At 42.2% G+C, this 19,522-nt stretch overlaps 1 protein-coding gene across 3 annotated transcripts in view; it reads right to left on the bottom strand.

Annotated features, from left to right (window-relative positions):
* Dsd (attractin-like protein dsd) overlaps positions 1-19,514 on the bottom strand; it is a 28,295-nt gene extending 8,781 nt beyond the window's left edge. Inside the window, exons 1-11 of one of the 3 annotated variants that reach the window (XM_076775292.1) lie at positions 19,022-19,514; positions 6,009-6,356; positions 5,080-5,261; positions 4,107-4,504; positions 2,957-3,555; positions 2,350-2,845; positions 1,642-2,050; positions 1,391-1,534; positions 1,165-1,314; positions 700-1,087; positions 259-496 (exon numbers count right to left, since the gene is read on the bottom strand). In XM_076775292.1, coding sequence (XP_076631407.1) covers positions 259-496; positions 700-1,087; positions 1,165-1,314; positions 1,391-1,534; positions 1,642-2,050; positions 2,350-2,845; positions 2,957-3,555; positions 4,107-4,504; positions 5,080-5,261; positions 6,009-6,356; positions 19,022-19,329 — 3,660 coding nt within the window. In that variant the 5' untranslated portion in view covers positions 19,330-19,514. Of the gene's footprint in view, positions 1-258; positions 497-699; positions 1,088-1,164; positions 1,315-1,390; positions 1,535-1,641; positions 2,054-2,349; positions 2,846-2,956; positions 3,556-4,106; positions 4,505-5,079; positions 5,262-6,008; positions 6,357-19,021 lie in introns of all 3 variants that reach the window. The other 2 variants (XM_076775291.1, XM_076775293.1) reach the window with 2 other exon arrangements.
* Positions 19,515-19,522: the final 8 nt, after the last annotated feature.

Raw genomic sequence — 19,522 nt, 5'->3', positions numbered from 1 at the left:
TCCAACCGAATCTGAACGAACAATGCCATTCATAGGAAATAGAAAGAGAGGAATGGCTGAAAGAGTTATGAGAACTGGCCAGATTCAGACTAGGACTATTCGAAATGAAAGAACGAAAATATTGGATGAATGAAAAGGAAGAGATTTGCAGACTCTGGTGAAATAAAGGATTTTAAAGTAAAGTCGATGGGCCCAAACTGATTCAAATACATAAAAAGTGTAAAAAAGATTTAGCTAGAAAGTAAACGCGATGCTGACCTTTTTCTTTTTGCGGCAATTGGTTAATTCGGAATCGCTTCGTTCCGAATCCGAATTACTGACGTCCCGCCTCTCGATTTCTACCAAAACTTGGCTGAACGCTCTGTTAGCCATTTGCTCCATCTCTACAAAGAGTCTCTGCCTTCTTCTGTACATGTCATACTTTTGTTTAATCTTCCAGAGGACAGCGGCCACCAATAGTAGAGCGAGGAAGCACCTGGGTGGTGGTATGTAATCTCTAGTTTACAAGTAAGTACTGCCTGAGGCTTAGGACAACACAAAAGCGTAGAAAATTTTGAAAAAAAAAAGAAGACGAACAAACTATACGATCGAACTTAACGTATTTATCCCACTAATGGCTTCCCTATGCGAAAAACAGAAATATCGATGCGCGGCTACGCGCGTTTCAATTTATTTAAAGATCAAGTTTAAAATACTCACGTGCAAAACGTTATGAAGAACTGCTGCAAGTTCAGTTTGGAATATTGCGAGAAGGAGATCTGGATCCATACTGGCGACTGAAAGTCGTACACATACACGTAGAACGTAGTCAACGTGTTGTTGTCCTCGCTGCCGAAACTATAATCAGCCTTACTGAAACGATGCTTATACATGCTGGTCGTACAGTTCGCACCAAGAAGGAGCGGTATTTCTGGAGAGTCCGACCTCTTAATAGTAACATTCATTTTCGCGAGAACGGAACAGGTAATGGAAAACTCTGCGTCGATATCGGGTTTTGACGGGGAATTTTTAAAGTTGATCGCCCTGTACTGACGATCTTCCTTCTTGCTCAAATTGAATGTAAATTGATAATCTATCGCCAAGTCATCTGCAGAAGAAATTTAAAATATAAAATACCAACATACGATCGCGCTTGATTATACGTCATAATCGAATGTAACTTACAAAAACACGATCCTTTATTTGTTGGATCTCCGTGGTAAAGATTAGATACGTCGCAACGCTCACAATGATCCCCTATAATGCCTTTCGTTGTGCAGAAACATTTTCCAGTCTCGCTTGTGCACTGTGTGCCTTGATTATTGCAAAAGCAGGCTGTAATGCGAAAACATTAACTCGATAAAGACTCGATGTCAACATACGTAACTTAATAACGAAGTAATGTATTTACGTTGGCAAGTTGCTCCGTTCAAAGGACTCCCGTAATAACCAGGGATGCACTTGTCGCAGTGTGGTCCATACGTTAAATTTCCACATGGTTGAATGCACACGCTACTATTTGGAAGACACTTACTGTGGCCGTTACATTGACAAGCTGAAATTGTTCATTTATTAGTTTAACGGGAGAAAGCCTTAGGTATAGAGTAAAATGGAACAAAATGTAGTACGCGTAGATGTTCCATTGCCTTACAATTCACTTACTAGGACATTTGGTAAAGTACCATTGCTCAAAGGGGCACGTGTCCAAGCTTTTGCTGCTCGGGCCACGCGCTCCACCTGGCAGGCAGAGTCCCTTTCCGGTTCCTGAACCGTCATCGCACCATCCACATCCGGGATCCGAGCGGCACGTCGCGCAGGACGAGTAAAACGTACACCATTCCTTCCCCGTCTCTGTGGCACGGCATTTCGCGTCGATTACGATCCAATCACGGCATTGTCCATAAGGAAAGCTCGCTGGATATGCGGGCTTGTCAACACACTTCTTCTCGTTCTGGCACCAAATGCAATCCGATTCCGTACAATTTTTGCAAGATGTGAACTCCTCGCACAGATTGCGACACGAGTCTATCGACAATCGCTGCGCTTGTATAGTTCCATTTAAAATGGTCACCTGCTATGAAAGTATCAATAAGGGTACATTATTTATTAAGTAACTATTAGTAAATCGAATTAAGAGACACTATCGACAAACTAAATGACCCTCCGTTTCATCCATTCTTTGTTTCAATTTTGTTTCATGGTTGTTTTATTTTTTAAGTCCTTTGCGGTCGAAATGCATAGTAATAGGGTTCCCATATATTGGGGAATAATTTAGAAATTACCTTTTGACCTTCTTGATAGATCTTGTGTAAAAATTAGTTCGTCGTTGTAGTGTTCACGAGGTTCTGTTCGTTAAGTTATTTTTTTTACCTGAGTGCTCACATCGCGAGCCTTCGTGTGGGGCTTGCAACGGTCAGGTCCGTTCGACCAGGACCAGATGCAGCGTGGATTGCTGGAGCACGCGTGGCATGTGTGCAATTGCAGACACTCGATGCCGGTATGCGCGTCGCACTGTTCCAAATCCGTGATGGCCTTTGTCGGTGGTGCATTCGCATTGTCCCGGCATATCTCGTGCGAGCAGCTTTTCCCGCACCAGACGCAATTGTACGACGTCTGCACGCATGCCACACAGTCCGTGAGTAGCTTGCACAACTCCTTGTGGGACGTCATCCCGCGTGGTGGCGCGTCGTCCAGACATCTCATGTAAATTCCGTCGTGCACGTCGTCGTTCATGAGCACGTGCGTCGGTATCTTGGTGATTTGTAAACACCGACTATCCTGCTTATCCCACACGCACTTCACACCTATCCTCGCGTTCAGACATTGGTTCTGATTCGTCAGATGCTCGCAATTCCCCGGTGTGTACCTGTCACGCACAAATAAACAAAGTTGTCATCACTTTGGTACTGTAGAGATTGATTTGAAGTCAAATATTCTTGATCTAGGATCCCTGGAGGTCAAATGGGTGATAAACTACCTGAGCATGTCGGACAGCATCTGGCCGTCGAATCCTCCGTAGATGTACATTGATTTCTCGAACACGGTCGCAGTGTGCCCGTATCTGGGCAAGTCTGTCATCTCTTTAGGCATAGGGAACGGGTGCCACGAGTCGCAGGTAACGTCGTACGCCATCGTGTCCGCGGAATAACATCTGGTGCCGTCCAAATGTTGCGTGTCGTTGTGCATATTGCCGCCGAATACGATCATCAGGCCGCCGGAGACGAACACGGCCGTGTGAAAGAACCGAGCCGACGGCGCCGATGTGAGTAACGTCCACAAGCGATAATTCGGGTGATAAGAGTATAATCTGTTGGTCAACACCTGTGTGCTCTGCGACTCGGACACGTAACCGCTGTATACGTAGATTAGATTCGTCAGGGGATCGTAGGCAGACGTGTGACCGTAGCCACCTTTCACGGGGAAACCAACCGTTTCGACTATCTGCCATTCACGAGTGCCCAGGTAGTATTCTTGCACTACGTTCAGGTAGCCATACTGGGGCGAATAACCAAATATCACCACCATCTTCTCTTTCTTCCCGTGACTCTGCACCAGGGTCGCGGTATGACCAGTTACCTGTGTGAAGTAACTCGTTAAACGAAACTACTCGATGCAGTTATGTAGTAGTTACGAATGTATTTAATTTTTGAAACTAAGAATTATATGCGTTGCAGGAAGAAGAAGAGATCAGTTCAGTCAGCCTACGTAAGACTCGTAACCAATAATTCTTGTAAGCAGAATTTACTCGACACTGTTCACATTCCTTTTCCTCGCGGTACTGCATTCTTCTTAACCCGGAATTGATCTTTCTTTCTCCCAGCAATATCGTCGTGTTTATACGATTCGAAAGCTTTGAAAGGAATTAATCGCGTGAATCGGGTACTTGCTATATTATGCAATAACAAAGAGCATTCCTCGATTCCTTTCCAAGAAAGGGAACATGTGAAAACGGGAATTTTCGCAACTCTTAGAATGTTACGATACTTTGGCACGAGGTAATCAAATTCAAGTGATATTGCTTTTAATAAATGTTCTATAATAACGATTCATCTTTGATTCTGTTATGCACGACGGTAAAAGTGTCGATGTTTACTAATAAATAGCAAGACAGGAAACGATTTGATCACCTTTAAGGGTCCGCACATGGTTTTATTGTTGTGGCAGTTGTCGTGCACAGTGACATTCTCCCAAACTTTCGCCGATACGTCGAACGCCCAGATCTCGTTCGTCACGGTGGAATTCTGCACAACGCCTCCGTACATGAATATCTTGTCGCCGAACAGCACGCACGAGTGAGCGTAGCGGGATAAGGGAACCTTTCCCTCGACATGTGGAGTCTCCCAGACGTTCCCATTGTAATCGTAGACGTATATCATCTTAGCACGGTGGAAGCTCTCGCCGCCGACCACGTACAGAGAATCCTTCCAAACGATGGAGCAATGACTAGCTGAACCCTCTGGCGAGAAATCCGTGTACGTTACAGTTTCCCAAAAGCCGCGGTCGCTCCTCTGGCTGCAGTCTGAACCTGAGCATTTGTCAAGGATTAGAATCCTCAGGTCAGAATGGGAAGATACACCTACAGTGTCGCATGGAAAATTGTACTACAATGGATATTCACGCTATTACTAAGCAGTAACTTATTAAAACTACGTGAAAGAGGAAACAGTTTCTTATTGCCAATACAGTTAGTATAAATACAGCGTTTATATATTTCCCCAATTGGTTTGCAATATGTTAAGTAGTATTTCTTTTATAAAATTCCAAAAATGTCCTTGCTTTTCTACGTTGAGACTAGAATATCCCCGTGACGACGTTACAAGTTTCTAACGGAAACAGCCAGTTTACATGAAGATACCATCGAAAGCTCTCTAGGAAAATGCTGAAAGTTCGTCGAGCGAGCCAGATGTACTCGGCAGACATTCGCGACGGTACAAATATGCTGTCCAAAGTGTCTCCTGCGGTTGGCATCCGCAAACGATGAAAGTTCTAAACAGTCGGGCGTTGAAAAACAACTTTCCCCCCGGAGAGAGGGAGGGGGGAGTCAGAGTCGGGTTTTCCATGCGACTGAACTCGACGAAGTTTCAGGGATGATCCTCTCACCCTTGTAGCCGTGGACGCAGTCGCAGTGATGGCTCTCGCGATTGCACACGCCTTGTCCGTGGCTGTGAGAACAATTGTCGGGGCAGACCTGGACCTCGCAGGCCTCACCGGTCCACGTAGCATCGCACGTACATACACCGTCTATGCAAACACCGTGGCCGGAACAGTCGATGTGCGAATACCTAACGGGGCCCACAAAACACGTACACGTGAGAAGAAGATGATACGCTGGAGCAAACTTCAGGAAGGGGACGACCGCGTGCCATCGTTTGATTGCAAGGTAAACATGATCTTATCGTACTTCCACTGACAGAAGGAATGTGTATTTAATCACTGCAACCGCGTTTAAACAGTTTTATGTGTAAATAACACTTGGTTGTGTGCAGAGACAATTTGTATGGAACAAACAAGCTTTTACATTGAATTGAATTTAGTTATATAAGTTGGTCTACTTTAGAGATATGTTTTAATTTAGTCGCCATGTTCTAATCGTTTTTGGAACGAGAGTAAATGCAAGTTGTAGTACATACTAAATGTTACAAAACCCTAAAAGCATTTGTCAGAATTGGCCCTAGTTTTAAAACGAAAAAATCAAATTTCAGATAATCGCAAGAATCCAAGTGGATAAATGGTAAGCTTTGAATAAGTTTATCGCTGCAAGAGGTAAATATCTATACAATATACATATTTGTTATGTACAATTTTCTTGCAGAAAACGTATAGGGGAATAAAATGAATGAGGCAAACTCTCGGATTCCAGTTGTTGTACCGGTTCAAACAGGTCGATGTATGCATGGCGCAAACAGTTTGACGGAAAAAATAAGGGGCACGATGGGCACGGGGATGGAGAGTACACAAATAAAACGCGTACTGTTCGCAAGCAAATCGTCCTATCTCCATGTGCAAACAGTAGCAGAAAGATCGTTTACCTGCTGGAACAGGCGTTGATCTTGTAAGTAATATTGAAGCCGCTCATGTTGTAAGCGAAGTCCGAGTAGAAGTGCAGCAACGCGCTTCCGGAACGGGCTATTACTTCCGGCACGCGGCGTATATGATAACCGTCTTTGTGCATCAGGCCGGAAAAGACTGCTAGCAGCGGCGCCTCGACGCTGTCACCGTCGTAGATATACAGATGATCCCACCTACATTCTGTCGCGAACTGTTCCACGTGCATGCGTATCGTGGAATTCGGATTGCTCTCGATCAGCCAGGAACACTTCACGTCCGCCGTGTAGTTCCCGATACCGTCGTGGATGTGTCCCGTCGGCTCCGATAATCTGTGCAATAGAACAACCGATTCTTATGATACAGTTACAGTTCATTAATATAACTTAAGATATAACTCTGTTGGCAACTCGGTTTTGACAAAGCCCTCCCTTACCCTTACGAAGGTAAGGAGTAATTCTTACATTACACTCAGAAACATAACGTTTATTATGATCGCAAAGTAAAGAAATTTACATTCATTTGTCAACAATTAGACTAAAGAAGAGGAATAACATGTCAAAACTGTAGTCGAAAGAGTCTCCAAACGAAGAGGAATTCAATTTTACGAATTCACGCAAATAAGACTGGAACATCGCTTGGAGAGTAAGTATAATTTCTTGTCTGCCAGATAACAGGAAAGACAAGTTATTGAAAATATTTTCTCCAAAGTGGAACTACCGCTTGCATATCATGTTTTCTTATCGAGGCCTTCAAATCGTTCCTCGGCCATGGGCCTCAAAAAATTTTAATTCGACCGTAACTAGAAGGAAACGCGAAAAATGTCTCGGACAGCGAAGGATAAGGCAAGAACGTTGTCGGCTATTTTAAATTCGGTCCTTAATTGGTTAATACTGTTGCGATGCTTTTCGCGCGCAAAGTGAAACGCAATTAGGCCGCAAATAAAATGCGTTTTGCGGCGCAGGAAGTCGCTGAAGGGGGGCACCGGGAGGGCAGAGACAGACGACTGGTAAAACCATTCCGAAGGGAATTCATCGCGCGAAGCAATCTCCGTGGTCTTCGGACGAGACTCGTCCCGGCACTAATGAGAAGCCAGAGGCACCGGAAGTGGCGGGCATGAAAAGGATCGGGCGACCTTCGCGAACTCACGCAGCCCGTAACGTTCGTCGAAAGAGAAAGTAACAACCGGGGTTAGCTAGCACCTCCTTCGGCCACATTTCTGAGCAACAGAATGCACGAGGCGAGTCTCGCCGCGTTGTCTTCGACGATGGAGGAATTACAATATCCGCCGGACGGAGGACGAACCTCTGTTAAAATACGCCTCTTAAAATTTGAACTTGAAATTAGTTTCTAAGTTAATTCATTTTTTTTAACAATTATTTACACAGGTTATTCGCATTCACTAACATTGACACCTTTTCAGTGTCATGAAAAATAGCACTAAAGAGTCTACAAATTTCAGCAATAGAAATCTTCGAAATTCGTTGAAGATGGAATCGAAGAAATTTCATATAGGACGAGTCGATAGTTTTAGGAAGTCGATCTAGTTACTTTTTGAATGCAGCACGGGTCGTGTTGTTTAGAAATTCTGATTTTGGCGATCAATGGTTCGCGCGACAACGTGGTACAACGGTTCGAAAAAGGACATTCGCGCAAAAGTAAGCGGGTCTCGTATTGTCAGCGAGGTGAAAAGCTCGCCGGGGCTAGCGTGGCCGATCAACGCATTGATGTCGGGAAAAATACCCGCGCAGAAAAATGCACGCGCGAGGTGGATGCACGATGAAAGAACATCTGCGCACCGTTATCGAGCAGAACGCATTTATAGGGATGATTGCATCCCGAAAACGGATGCGCCATTGTCGGCCGGCGACGTTCCAGGAATAACAATATGTTGGCTTTAACAATGCGAGGAAAAAACGGAAGGGGGGAAAAAAAGAGTAGAGGAACGTGCCTTGCGCGGATGTTGGGATTCATGTACCGAGCACACTTTGCCCGACGTAAATTCTCATCGGGGATTTACGACGGTAACACGTGTTGCGGGCAGGATCGCGAGAAGCAGTAATATTTCCAGGGAAAAACATTTTTGCGCAAAAGAACACGGAAATGCGAACGCGGGAGACGCTTAAAAACCGGAAACAGAGTTTGTATTGTTGAAGTGCGCGCTGCACGGTGAAACGGATATACACTCTGCGGAACTGTTGAGAGAATTATGTGGTCGGGCGGACTGACCTACATTTGGAAAGCTGCTATGTACCGAGTCTCGATGTATTCCGTATTGCTCCTGCTCGATGCTCGGTGAATACTCGCTGCCAATAATCGTACTCGGGTCCGTTACGTATATAGATAAAATTCCAGATCTATGGGTTTGTGATTTCCCTGTAACTTCTACTGTTTTTGTTCGATCTAAAGGAAATTTTGTTTCGGTTGCTCTATGTGCTCCGACGGAAAGTATAGGCCACTTAATTTGTGAGAATATTAGCTATGATTATTATTATATCAATACTAAGCTGGTAACTTTGAATAACAAGTCAACGTTCTCTTTGTTTAGTTACTGTTTGTAGGGAAAGTTGTACGGTTTCATTTTTTTTTTTCTTTTTTAACAGCACTACAATAATAATCTGTAGAGTAGTTTTTAAAATGAAGGCGTTACGGTAATTCTTCTTATTATTTTGAACGCAGTGACTCCGCATCTAGCACTCGAATCTACGTGATTCACGACTTAACTAATCTTAGCGTGCCTATGAAACTCCGCCGGGTTATCTGTTGCGATTTTCAACACTTACGAATCATGTCTCGTTTCTCCAGTGAATAATTCATCGGTCGTCTCATGCCAATTACGCGACAATCTCTCACAGATCGTTTATCAGGAAAATGTTTTCTAACTGAACTGCGTAGCAACGAATGTTTCGCAACGTCTTCCCGAACCTCGGAAGTCGTCGCTCAGTGAAGCGTTCATATAAAAAAAAATATAAAATATTTACTATTGTAAACAACAAACAAAGCAATTTTAACAATTGAATTCTTCAATAAGAGGATAATACATGAATTTGAATTTGTATATTTGAACTTCGTATTCAGATTTATTCGTGCGTAATCCTACATTATTTATATAGAACATTTGTTCCCAATGATCTCCTTTATGTAAATAGGTTATCTCAAAGTTTGTCATTCATCATGAATATGATAATTACTTATACACAGACTATCATACAAAAACTGTGTTGGAATAAAGCCTTGATGCTTCTCTGAATCAACTTTGGATTACTGAGACTGAGAAAAGGCCAAGAAAAATTGGGAAAATTACTAGTTAGTTTGCCCTGGTTATGCTTTATTGTTATGCGAAACAAACGAGGTAATAGTATAGATAAATATTACACTTTTAACTAAAGGTTAATTTAATAACAGTCAAAGTTAGTTTAATAACGGCATACAGGTATACCTCACCTTTATACCTAACGTATACTTATGTGCTTCGTCTCTTTCCTTTCACTCAACTCTAATTTATTATTCCATGCAAATTTAGCACGATAAAAGCGTATTATTACTATTATTATCCGTTAATAATGTGAACTTAGAACTCATTTATACACGATAGTATACTATTTATACTTTAGCTTTATAGTAAAATATTTGTGAAGCAGAATTTAACATTTAATGTACATCCTCTTATCAATGTTTACTAAATCTATTATATAATTTTCCCCAGAAGCAAACAAAAATTCGTATTAAGAGAATTAACGATATTATCGATAATGTTTCGATATTTCAAGATTTGTCGATACTGTCTCGATATTCTCGATATTTATCGACACTGATTTGATATCCTTGATATATTATCGATATTCGCCACTACAATTTGGTACAATAAAATCGTAATATTATTATTGTCGATAGTAGGCGCCACTATTTCGAACACTAATTCTTAAATTCTCGTTTAGTTCTTTTCTTCGCACAGGATATCTCGGTCGTTGCACGTATAAAATTCGTAAAACATCGCGGGAACGGGGATAACATAGCGGCTCGCGCAATTCGCGTCAATTAATTTCGCGAAAGCTATCTTCACAGCGAGTATATATCGTTCTCGTTAACACACGAAGTAATATTTCTTTAATAACGAAGACGCCTGATGATTTCCGAAACCGCAGTTCGACGACCGCCGCCGCTAATTTGCTTTTTTCCGCGAAGCTAAACGATCGAGGAAAAGAACTCGACGACTATTAAAAGAAACGCGTTATATTAGACCGTGGAAATAAACGTACAATGACAATAAGGAATTTACGATCGTACCTCCGAGACATTCGACAACGAACGAAACGTTTTTCTCGTTCGACGAGGCCTGGGGGAAATACCCTCTTCGTGCATTTACGCGTCCATCAAACAACCCCTTGGGAATGTGTGTTTGAATTATTTCTAAGATTATTAAACTACGTAATTTATACACTTATATCTGTAAATATTAAAACAACCTATTCTTACTTTTCAGATATCGAAGTCAACTCCATATCTTTTTGAAACGATAAAATAAGAAATTTTTGGATATACTAAAATAGTGGTCTGCAAACTACCGATGATACTAAAGATGAGTTTAAAAAAAAATAACTAACATATTCTGCTCTTTGAATAAATGAATCTGTGTAAGACTTGTTGAGTTATAATTGTGACGTCATAGAAAATTTCAAGCGTTAGGTCTGACAGTCGACGTGTTTATACGGATAATGGAGGTTCTAATGTGCCTCGAGAACAAGTATAATCGGAGCTGACAAATTCACATGGATCTTACACAGTCGAACGCTTCGGTATTTACAGAAAGGAAGACTCTAATAGCAACAAACTCCATTGTTCGAGTTTCGCTCGATTGATTCACAATGTAGCAACGTTACACGTTCGCAGATAAAACTCACAAGCATCGCTATGTCGCGCAAGTTTCGCTCGATTGGCTCGTACAGAAGCTGTAGAAATTTTAGTCGGACCGACGACTTCGCCAAGATCTGATTAAGGAAAATTCAGTCAACAGGAAACACGTTCGCTTGTTCTGGCTACAAAATTTAGAAGGCAAAAAGATTCATATCTCAGAAAGTTGATACTACACGTTGTTACCAATATTAATTTATTACGTGACTTTTTCTGCGAAATATTTTAGCGCTTCCGCACAACTCGGAACAACTGCACCAAAAAAAAGATGTGTATCGGTGTCGATTTTCTTTTGCTTGCAATTAGTTTCTGAAATATCACGAAAAACAGACCGGCGATAGAATTCGTTTTCAGCTTACGAAGAAGAGAACTCGCTGGAGGTAGGAGGTAATACTCGATGGCCCCGTGAATCAACTAAATCCTCCGTTTTCACAACCCTCGACGAAATTCTGCTCCCTAGTCTGAGAGAAGAGTGCAATTTCCAGAATCGTCGGCGTAAAGACCGGGTAAGAAGCGCGCGAAGAATTCATAATGAAACGCGCACGGGGCTTCTTCGTCGCGACCTCGAGCTGAAGGGGTCTAAAAACAAATTTCAACGTTGATTCGTCGCGGCTTAAGAGACCGGCCGCCGTCGAGAAGCTGGGAATTAAGCAAGAAAGCGGACAACAAAAAGGAACGGAGCAAACACGTCGGATATTTACGGAGAACTGTATGCGCCGCGATTCGACTTGCGAACCGCAACAGGAAGCGCCTCGGAAGAAGAAAGAACGGCTTCTAACGACTTCTTAAGATCTGCGAGAGGAAGCGACAGACCTCGATCGCTGAAACTCCGAGATTTCTTACTAGACTGTTCGTGGAAACTTTTAGCAACGAGGATCCGGAAATCAGAGACGTGAAAAATTTTATTCGAATAAAATCAACGTACAACAATTCGATCAGTTGGTACTTGTATCTGTATGAAAGGTGTATTTATTTGGTCTTGAATAGAGAACAAGAACAACAATTTATTTGTAGAGTTATCTAATGAATTTGCAAAATTTGGTTCCTAGGTAATTTTAAAACTATCAACCGTTCGTGAAAATTACGCAAAATAGAGAAGGTATAAACAATTTACGGAAGTTGTTCGCAGTAGAATCTACGCGGGCTGTAATTTCGGAAATAACATCGCCGCAAGGACATTCTATTGTTACTTCTTTAAACAAAACTATATTTGCCAGTACAATACAGTAAAGTGTAGGTAACTGCGAGTATAAATTGTGCATTGGTATACTGCAGTTAACTTTACATAATAACAATAGCACTGCCAACTGAAAAACTTCCATCGCATTCTTCATAAAATAACTAAACTACTATTCTAATCAAATTTCCGTATCGTTATTATTCCGAACTTCTTACTTTTTACTGTGGTTAACCGTACGCCATATTGGACTACGCACCGATTCTCGTTTTCCATTGCCAGTGGGTATTATATAAAGTTTTAGTCCCTTCATAATTCAATGATAGGATAAAACGGATAAAACCGAGTGGCCGGGAAACCGGCACGGTGCCACAGATTGCACCGTGGAAGAGTAACGTCGACAGGAAGACGTAGAAGTTCGCCAGTTTTCGCCCGAGGAAATTCAACCGTGGATTGCCCAACCAGCTGAATACAAGTTCGATGAAAAAGACTAGACTGAGTTCTGTTACAATGCGTATTTATTATACAATACGTTCATTTATAGGACGACTATCGGGACAACGCGAGCTGTTGGCGACTATGAGATGCTGACAAGATGAGAATATACACGCGAATGGTGTCAAAATTGGAGACCAGCGTGTCGAGGACGTTCGGTTGCGCCAGAGAAAATTCAACCGTAGATCTCCAACGACCAAGTGGACAGGAGGTATTTGTAAAAAGTCCAGCTTGAATTCTACCGGTTTCCAAGCCGGTTTTTGTCCACGCCGTTCGGTAGCCTCGCACGTTAAACGTTGCGATCGAGTGACCCGACGACGAAAATTGCGTACGCGAATTCGTCTTACGGACGCCATTGACACCAGGGACTGTTTTCGTCCGGGGTTCACGCGTCTAGGCACACGGGCAACGGGTAATCCTTTCATGACCGAGAAGGCGACTTTATGGACGAGGTGACATTTAGAACGCTTTCCAATTTCCCGACACTACTTTGCCTCTGGAAGGACGAAGTCGGCGTTGCTTAGCTCACATGCTCGTGCGCTACCAATCGGTTTTTCGCGCGCACTTTTGCGTAGATCCTTTTACAGGAGGTTGTGATCGCACATTCCAAGACATCCAATATTAATTTTATAATAGATGACGAATAAGAACAACGCATAGCTATTTATTAGTGACACAACTGAAATTTTTATTTATATTTAACGCGTTCACTGCCATGCCAGTTTTCCCTACCTAGATAAACAGTTCTTTGACTTTTATAAATTTTATGTAAAAAATTTTAACATTACGAATATGAAATACATATTCATTACATATAGGTAATGCTAGGTTAAGTATAGATTTAACCTTTCTATCTTATTGTGTGGCTTAGAATGCAAAACATGCACTCACAGATACAGAACACTGTTGCAACATCCAACTGCATCTAAGACAAGGTCTGCTGGAATAAACTATTCTGAAATTATCTTTAACGCGTACAAATTTACATACTGTTTACTTATGTTTATTTGCTCTTTTACATTGGACAAAAAGAACTAAAAATGCACGCGTTGCAAATACATGTATTATTTTCTATAGTTTATTTCGCCACACTTGTAACTTCTGAGCACCAATAAACTGTATTTATATTCTTCAGGACAAAACATCCAAACATGTAGCGAAATAGTTTCCCATTCCTGAGGCTAAATAGCGTGACAGTGCTTTCCATCCTATTGCGCTCAGGCCACGCCCTCCAGGACGATTTTTAAGCCGTCCAAGTTGTATACATCGACGAATCGAAGACAAAGATGTCGATGGAAGTGGTCTCGATATCGAAGGTCTCGAATTTTCGTGGTTTTTCGAGACCTAATGTGCCCCGAAGCACTTTGGGCTGATAATAGAATTTCGTAAAACGAAATTATTTCTAGGAACAGCGGGAGAACATCATCATTCGCGGCCGTGCCTTAGTGTTATCTTGCGGCCGTGTACATACGTTTCACAACAGATGACATTCCCTATTGTGAAACGTAGAACAGAATTTTGTTTCTCGCTTCAGCCCTTCGGGACTGCCATGTCTACAGTTTCCGCCTGAAGAATCCCCCGTCGTCGGCTCGATTTCCAGAATGTTTCGATTTGCAACACGTGCGAACCCGGCTACTAGTAACGTCCTATAATTGTTTATTATTCCATCGAGACGTCTGGAGGCGACAATAGCTCGAAATTTCTTTGTCAAATCGTCGTTCAATTATACACAGAGAAAAAAAATTTTTCTTCGATCTTGCGTTATTTAATTAACCGATAATAAATATGTAATATCAATAAACAAACTGATGAAAATTTGATTGATTTCAAGACTAAAAAAAGTATGAAAATGTAAGACGAAAATGAAAAACATATTTTTTAATTTACACTTATTTGCAGCCGAACGTAGGAAATCGTAAAATTTATTCTTGATTACTATTTGCTCTTAAAAGGGACCGTGTACTAGTTTCGTTCCTGAGACACAAGAATTTAAAAACTTTCAAAAAATGTGCATATGTTAAAAATCTAGCCCGCATCGAACTACATTATTCCTTAATTCGATACGATGAATAATAGATGACTTTTAAAATTAAAGTTTACAGAGTCGTCAGCACAATGCAACGAACGGAGTTTGCCGTCCAAGTATGGAGGTTCTACAGTTTTCATGAAGCGTTCGTGAATTCGATAACTTTCACAGTATTGAGCACTTGCGAATGCTCGTTAATCCGGGATTAAATGGATCCAATTGGCGCAGAAGAGTGATTACCCTTATAATCACAGTAATTAATCCCATGATAAGGTGAGCGCGAGGACGGCCTTAACGCGTTCATCGGTTATCGATTCGGTTATAACCAATGTTGCAATATCAAATTACAACGGAGATGCGCGAATAGTATCACACTCGACAAACAGCCTCGCTGGTGTCGCACCGTATCACAGGTAATTAATAAACAAACTGCCGTTGGGCCAGTACAATTATACGACAAAATGTCATTATGCTCAACAACCATTGTCCAATACAACCGACCATGGCTACAATAATCTCTAGATAACTAAAATGAAATTATCCCCGTTGCTATTTATTTATCTCTCCGTCTATAAATGAAAATTATAATATGTATATTTGTTATTGTACCTTCGTGAGATTATTGTTACGGAATTGGTTACGAATTTCCGATTCGTATCATTTTTAATTACATTTTATTCGAATCGTTATTAATTAAATACCAATTATGTAACATTAAAAGATGTTAGAAAGTGGTCATGTTTGGACCCATTTTAATCACGAAAGTTCCACCGATCCATAAGTAATACCCTCGTAGAGATATCGAGATTTACAAAAATTTTAATAGTCGTTTGATAATTTGTTTCAGCTGCCGCAACACTGCCATGGAGGTCACTGGTGACCGACGATTATACTAAATGGATCCTACTACGTATAAATTTATAATGACCTGTCGCCGAGAATTCTAGTTTCCACACTATAATTTGGAAAAATGACGAGCATTCCTAGATACGAGAAACTGGAGGTCAACGTGTTAATAAACAAATTTAGGAAAAATCATTGGTGTAGCGACCGACAGTACCCGGATCGTTCGTTAGACCGGTCAATAATGTACTCGGCCGGCTGCACAGGTGTGAAACACGGATAAACAAAACCAAGCATACGTGGCCTCATAATTAGCGTGGCTCAAACTGGAGCACAGTAGGGGGAACAGAGTGACTAACGAACCAACATTGTCGCGTCATCGCTCATTGACCGTCGCACCCCGACGCTGGTTTGTGTTTACATTTCAGATGAGCAACGGTACGCCAATAGTCAGCTACACGGGCCACGGTTAAAAAGATCCTTGTACCGTATGTTTCGCCATCACGGTTGGTGCGTTTACCGTACTCACAGGGGACATCGCCCAAGTGTCACACATTGATTGTGATGAGATCCTGCGTACAGTTAGAGTACTTAAAAGTATTACGCACATATATTTCTGTAGCTACGGAAATGCATGTTCTGGGGGTGAAATTATCCTTCAAACTTAGGGCTCGAGGATTGAAAACCCATTTAGTCGAATAACTCGAAAACGACTAGGGCTAGAAAATATGTATGGTTTTTTTGACTCTAGTCTTTTTCAAGTTATTCGACTAAATAAATTCGCAACTCCTATTGGAAATGGGTAAAAAAGCGGTATACTCTTTTATACTTTAAAAGGAAAACTTTATTGTACGGTTCAAAAGGACGTCTTAACTCAGTTAAAACTGAATGAGAATGAAGCGACGCTTAGATCCCCGAAAGGAAAATCTGGCGTCCACTTAAAGAAGGAAAGAAACCATTGTCTGCACCATATTTATCTCCCAGGCCCCTAGGCCCGATGGTGCCAATACGGTCTTCGTATGCAGACAATGGACAGTACTTCTCACTGTTAGATTCAGTTTTGTATAAATGATTATTTATTAATAAACCAACAACTCCTAACTCTGAAGGGTGATTTCATTCTCTAGACACAAATTTCTGAAACTAAAAACAGATATGTGTTTAGTATTGTGAAGTATGTACTCTATTTACATGCAGAATTTCGTCAAAATCGATGTATACTTAGTTCAACGAGAAGTGGCAGCATCTGTCTTTCGCTTAGGACGCTTAGGATATATTTTTATATAAAAATAATTTATAAAATGACGAGATACAGCCACTGATTGTTTTCCAACCTGACCTTAAAGTTATACCGATGACATAAAGCATTTCAGGTAAACGCCGCTGTATATTAATATTATTATAATTTTAATGTTCAAATCTGTTTAAGAACAATATTTTCTGCACGATTTTAGCATCCAGTGTATTCATTTTCTTTACGACAATCTTTCTGAAGGCACAATGGTTCCTTATGTTCGTGCGAAAGTTGTTTTCTTCTAATGACCTCAACGAACCGTGGAAGATTTTTTTGCGTTTGACGTGAATCACCCTGTACACATGTGTTCTGGCTGTTAAGAACGCACCCTCTCCTTCTCGCTGTTTTGTTCGTGGCGGTGGCTTCGCATTAATATGACCCCGGAGGCGCGGTTATTTCCAGCACCAATTATTCACGAGTACGGGATGAAAATTTGAAACGACTTCTGGCGTCGAATCCGTGTTAAGCCTGTGATTTTAAGATGTTCGCGTCGATCAATTTGTATCGGAACAGGAAAATTCCAATTTTCGATTTACTGTACCAAATGGAACTATCTCGGATCGTGTCATTTATTTCGGGACAATCTATATGTATACGTCTTATCGGACGCGACGTAAAATGTCAAATGGCGACAAGGACGTTTGAAAATTCTACGTGACGCGCCAAAAGCGAGGAGAGCACAGAACGCGTGCACGTGTGCGTGCGCCTATTTCGTTTCGTGGAAATGGCTATTTTAACAAATACGCCACGCTTGCTTACATTTCAGGTATACTTCCTGTATTTCCATGTATCTGGTTTTGCAGAATAACCTCTTTTTCAAGGTTGGAATTACTAAATAAGAAAACAATCTTTCCTTGTATTATATATAGCTCGAAAAAGAAAAAAGACACGAAAACGTTTGCGTCATATTTCACAAGACATTTGCTCAACGCGCCGTGTTACCGACTGTTCTCGAGTACATACACAGGGTTGAAGAATAACATTGCACAAGCTTAGTGCTGGGATTCGAAGTTTTGCTGGATTATGGTAGAAACGCGTTGCTGTCATCTTAACACGCACGAACGCACATCGCCTTAAAAAATGAGAGCTTGCAGTTACTTTTAAATTAGTCGGAGAGACGTTATCACCAAACAGCATGTTACGTGGCATCGTGTTACCAAGCGGATCAGCTCACGCCTCGCAAGTTTTATTTTTTGTCGAAACATGCTTTCGCGAACCGTGAGCTAACACCAAAATAAAGACGAAACCTCAAACTAATTTCAACGCGCAAAATTACATTAGTATAAGCGATTTCACGAGCTCGAAGGTCTCGCGAACTACAAGATTTTTCGAAAACTTGAAGTAGTGACTCAAAGTAGTGACACATGCATCTATGGTTTATTTGTCATAGCAATTGCTTATCTAAGTTTTTTCTTGATAACAAATGAGAATGTAACGGCTATACTTCCTGTATTTTCATCTATCCGGTCTTACAGACTATTCTATTTTTGTGTTTTGGAAATTAAATTTCCTGAGGATAAAACACAATGATATCGCCGCAAGATCGGTAGACGTTGACATCAATTTGAAATTGTTTACGCCGAAGGAAATAATGTATTCCTGAGGAGGTTAAGCGCGCGCGAAAAAACGTATCATCCTTGACAGTGGCGGAAACCGTACCGTATCCCTGTCAAGTTTAAAGCCGTCAGATCGATCGACGCAAAATCTAATCCCGGGTCGAGGCTCTAGGAACGCCGGTGGCACACGCAGCAGCCTGGCCGATCTCGGCGGTCACTGTCATCGGCGAATACATCACCGTTAGGTTCGCGAGCGTGTCCCGCTTAATCTTCCTTTCGTCGAGCGGGCCGGGACGCGAACGGACAATGACCATACGTACTCCGTCCTTCTTCTAAAAGGCCGCGACGAGATGCGCACGGGAGAGCAATTAAATACGAGGAAGCCGCGTGCACGCACGTTCGCGCTCTCTCGTTTATTTACGCGCTTCCCGGAAGAGGGAGAAAGACAGACGAATTCTTTGTCGGACGATCAGAGTCGACCTAAAAAGCGTCAATACCGTTGCATGCACGGTTGCTCTTGACGAATGTACAGTTAACCGTATCCCCGAGCATATCGACGCGCGCAATTTCGAGCTGGCTTTCCCTGTCGTTTTCTTGGACAGCAGATCCGTGCACGAGATCAGAACGCAATACGGTAGAACCGCGAAGAAACACAAGGCACTTTGGCCGCACGATCTCGTTTCGTTTCTGCTCACCTGACTTTTCCGCCGCAGAATTGGCACGCAGTGCCCTGCCAACCCTCGTGGCACACGCAGGTGCCATTGACACAGTCTCCGTTGACGCAACTCTCCGTGTCGCAGGTCGTATCCGTCGTTAGCGACGACGAGGAGGAGGAGGCGGCCGCGGTTACGTGCACCACCCAACAGATCAGCGCCGCCCACAGTATCGGCCACGGCACCGCAATTACACCGCACTGATCGCGTACCACCTCGCGGCACTGCCCTTCTTTCCGACGGTACTTCGATTTATATAGGAACAAAAACATCTGCACGGCCTCTGCCATTTTGATGGGCTTCCATGTCAGAGACAATGGCCGACGGCGACCCACCAAACGAGATACATACGGACACCTCTGTCTCGCGTTTCGTTGCGACTCGCTCACTCGCTGCGCGCTGCCGATGTCGAGAGTATGCGGTCGCCACCGCGCGGCTCCCACGGTGTCGCAACCATGGACCACATCGCTCGCCGGAGTTCCA

Source organism: Colletes latitarsis, chromosome 10 (genome assembly GCF_051014445.1).
Source record: "Colletes latitarsis isolate SP2378_abdomen chromosome 10, iyColLati1, whole genome shotgun sequence".
Lineage (NCBI taxonomy): Eukaryota > Metazoa > Arthropoda > Insecta > Hymenoptera > Colletidae > Colletes > Colletes latitarsis.
The sequence above is the reverse complement of the archived record's forward strand: the minus strand, read 5'-3'. Positions and strand labels throughout refer to the sequence as shown.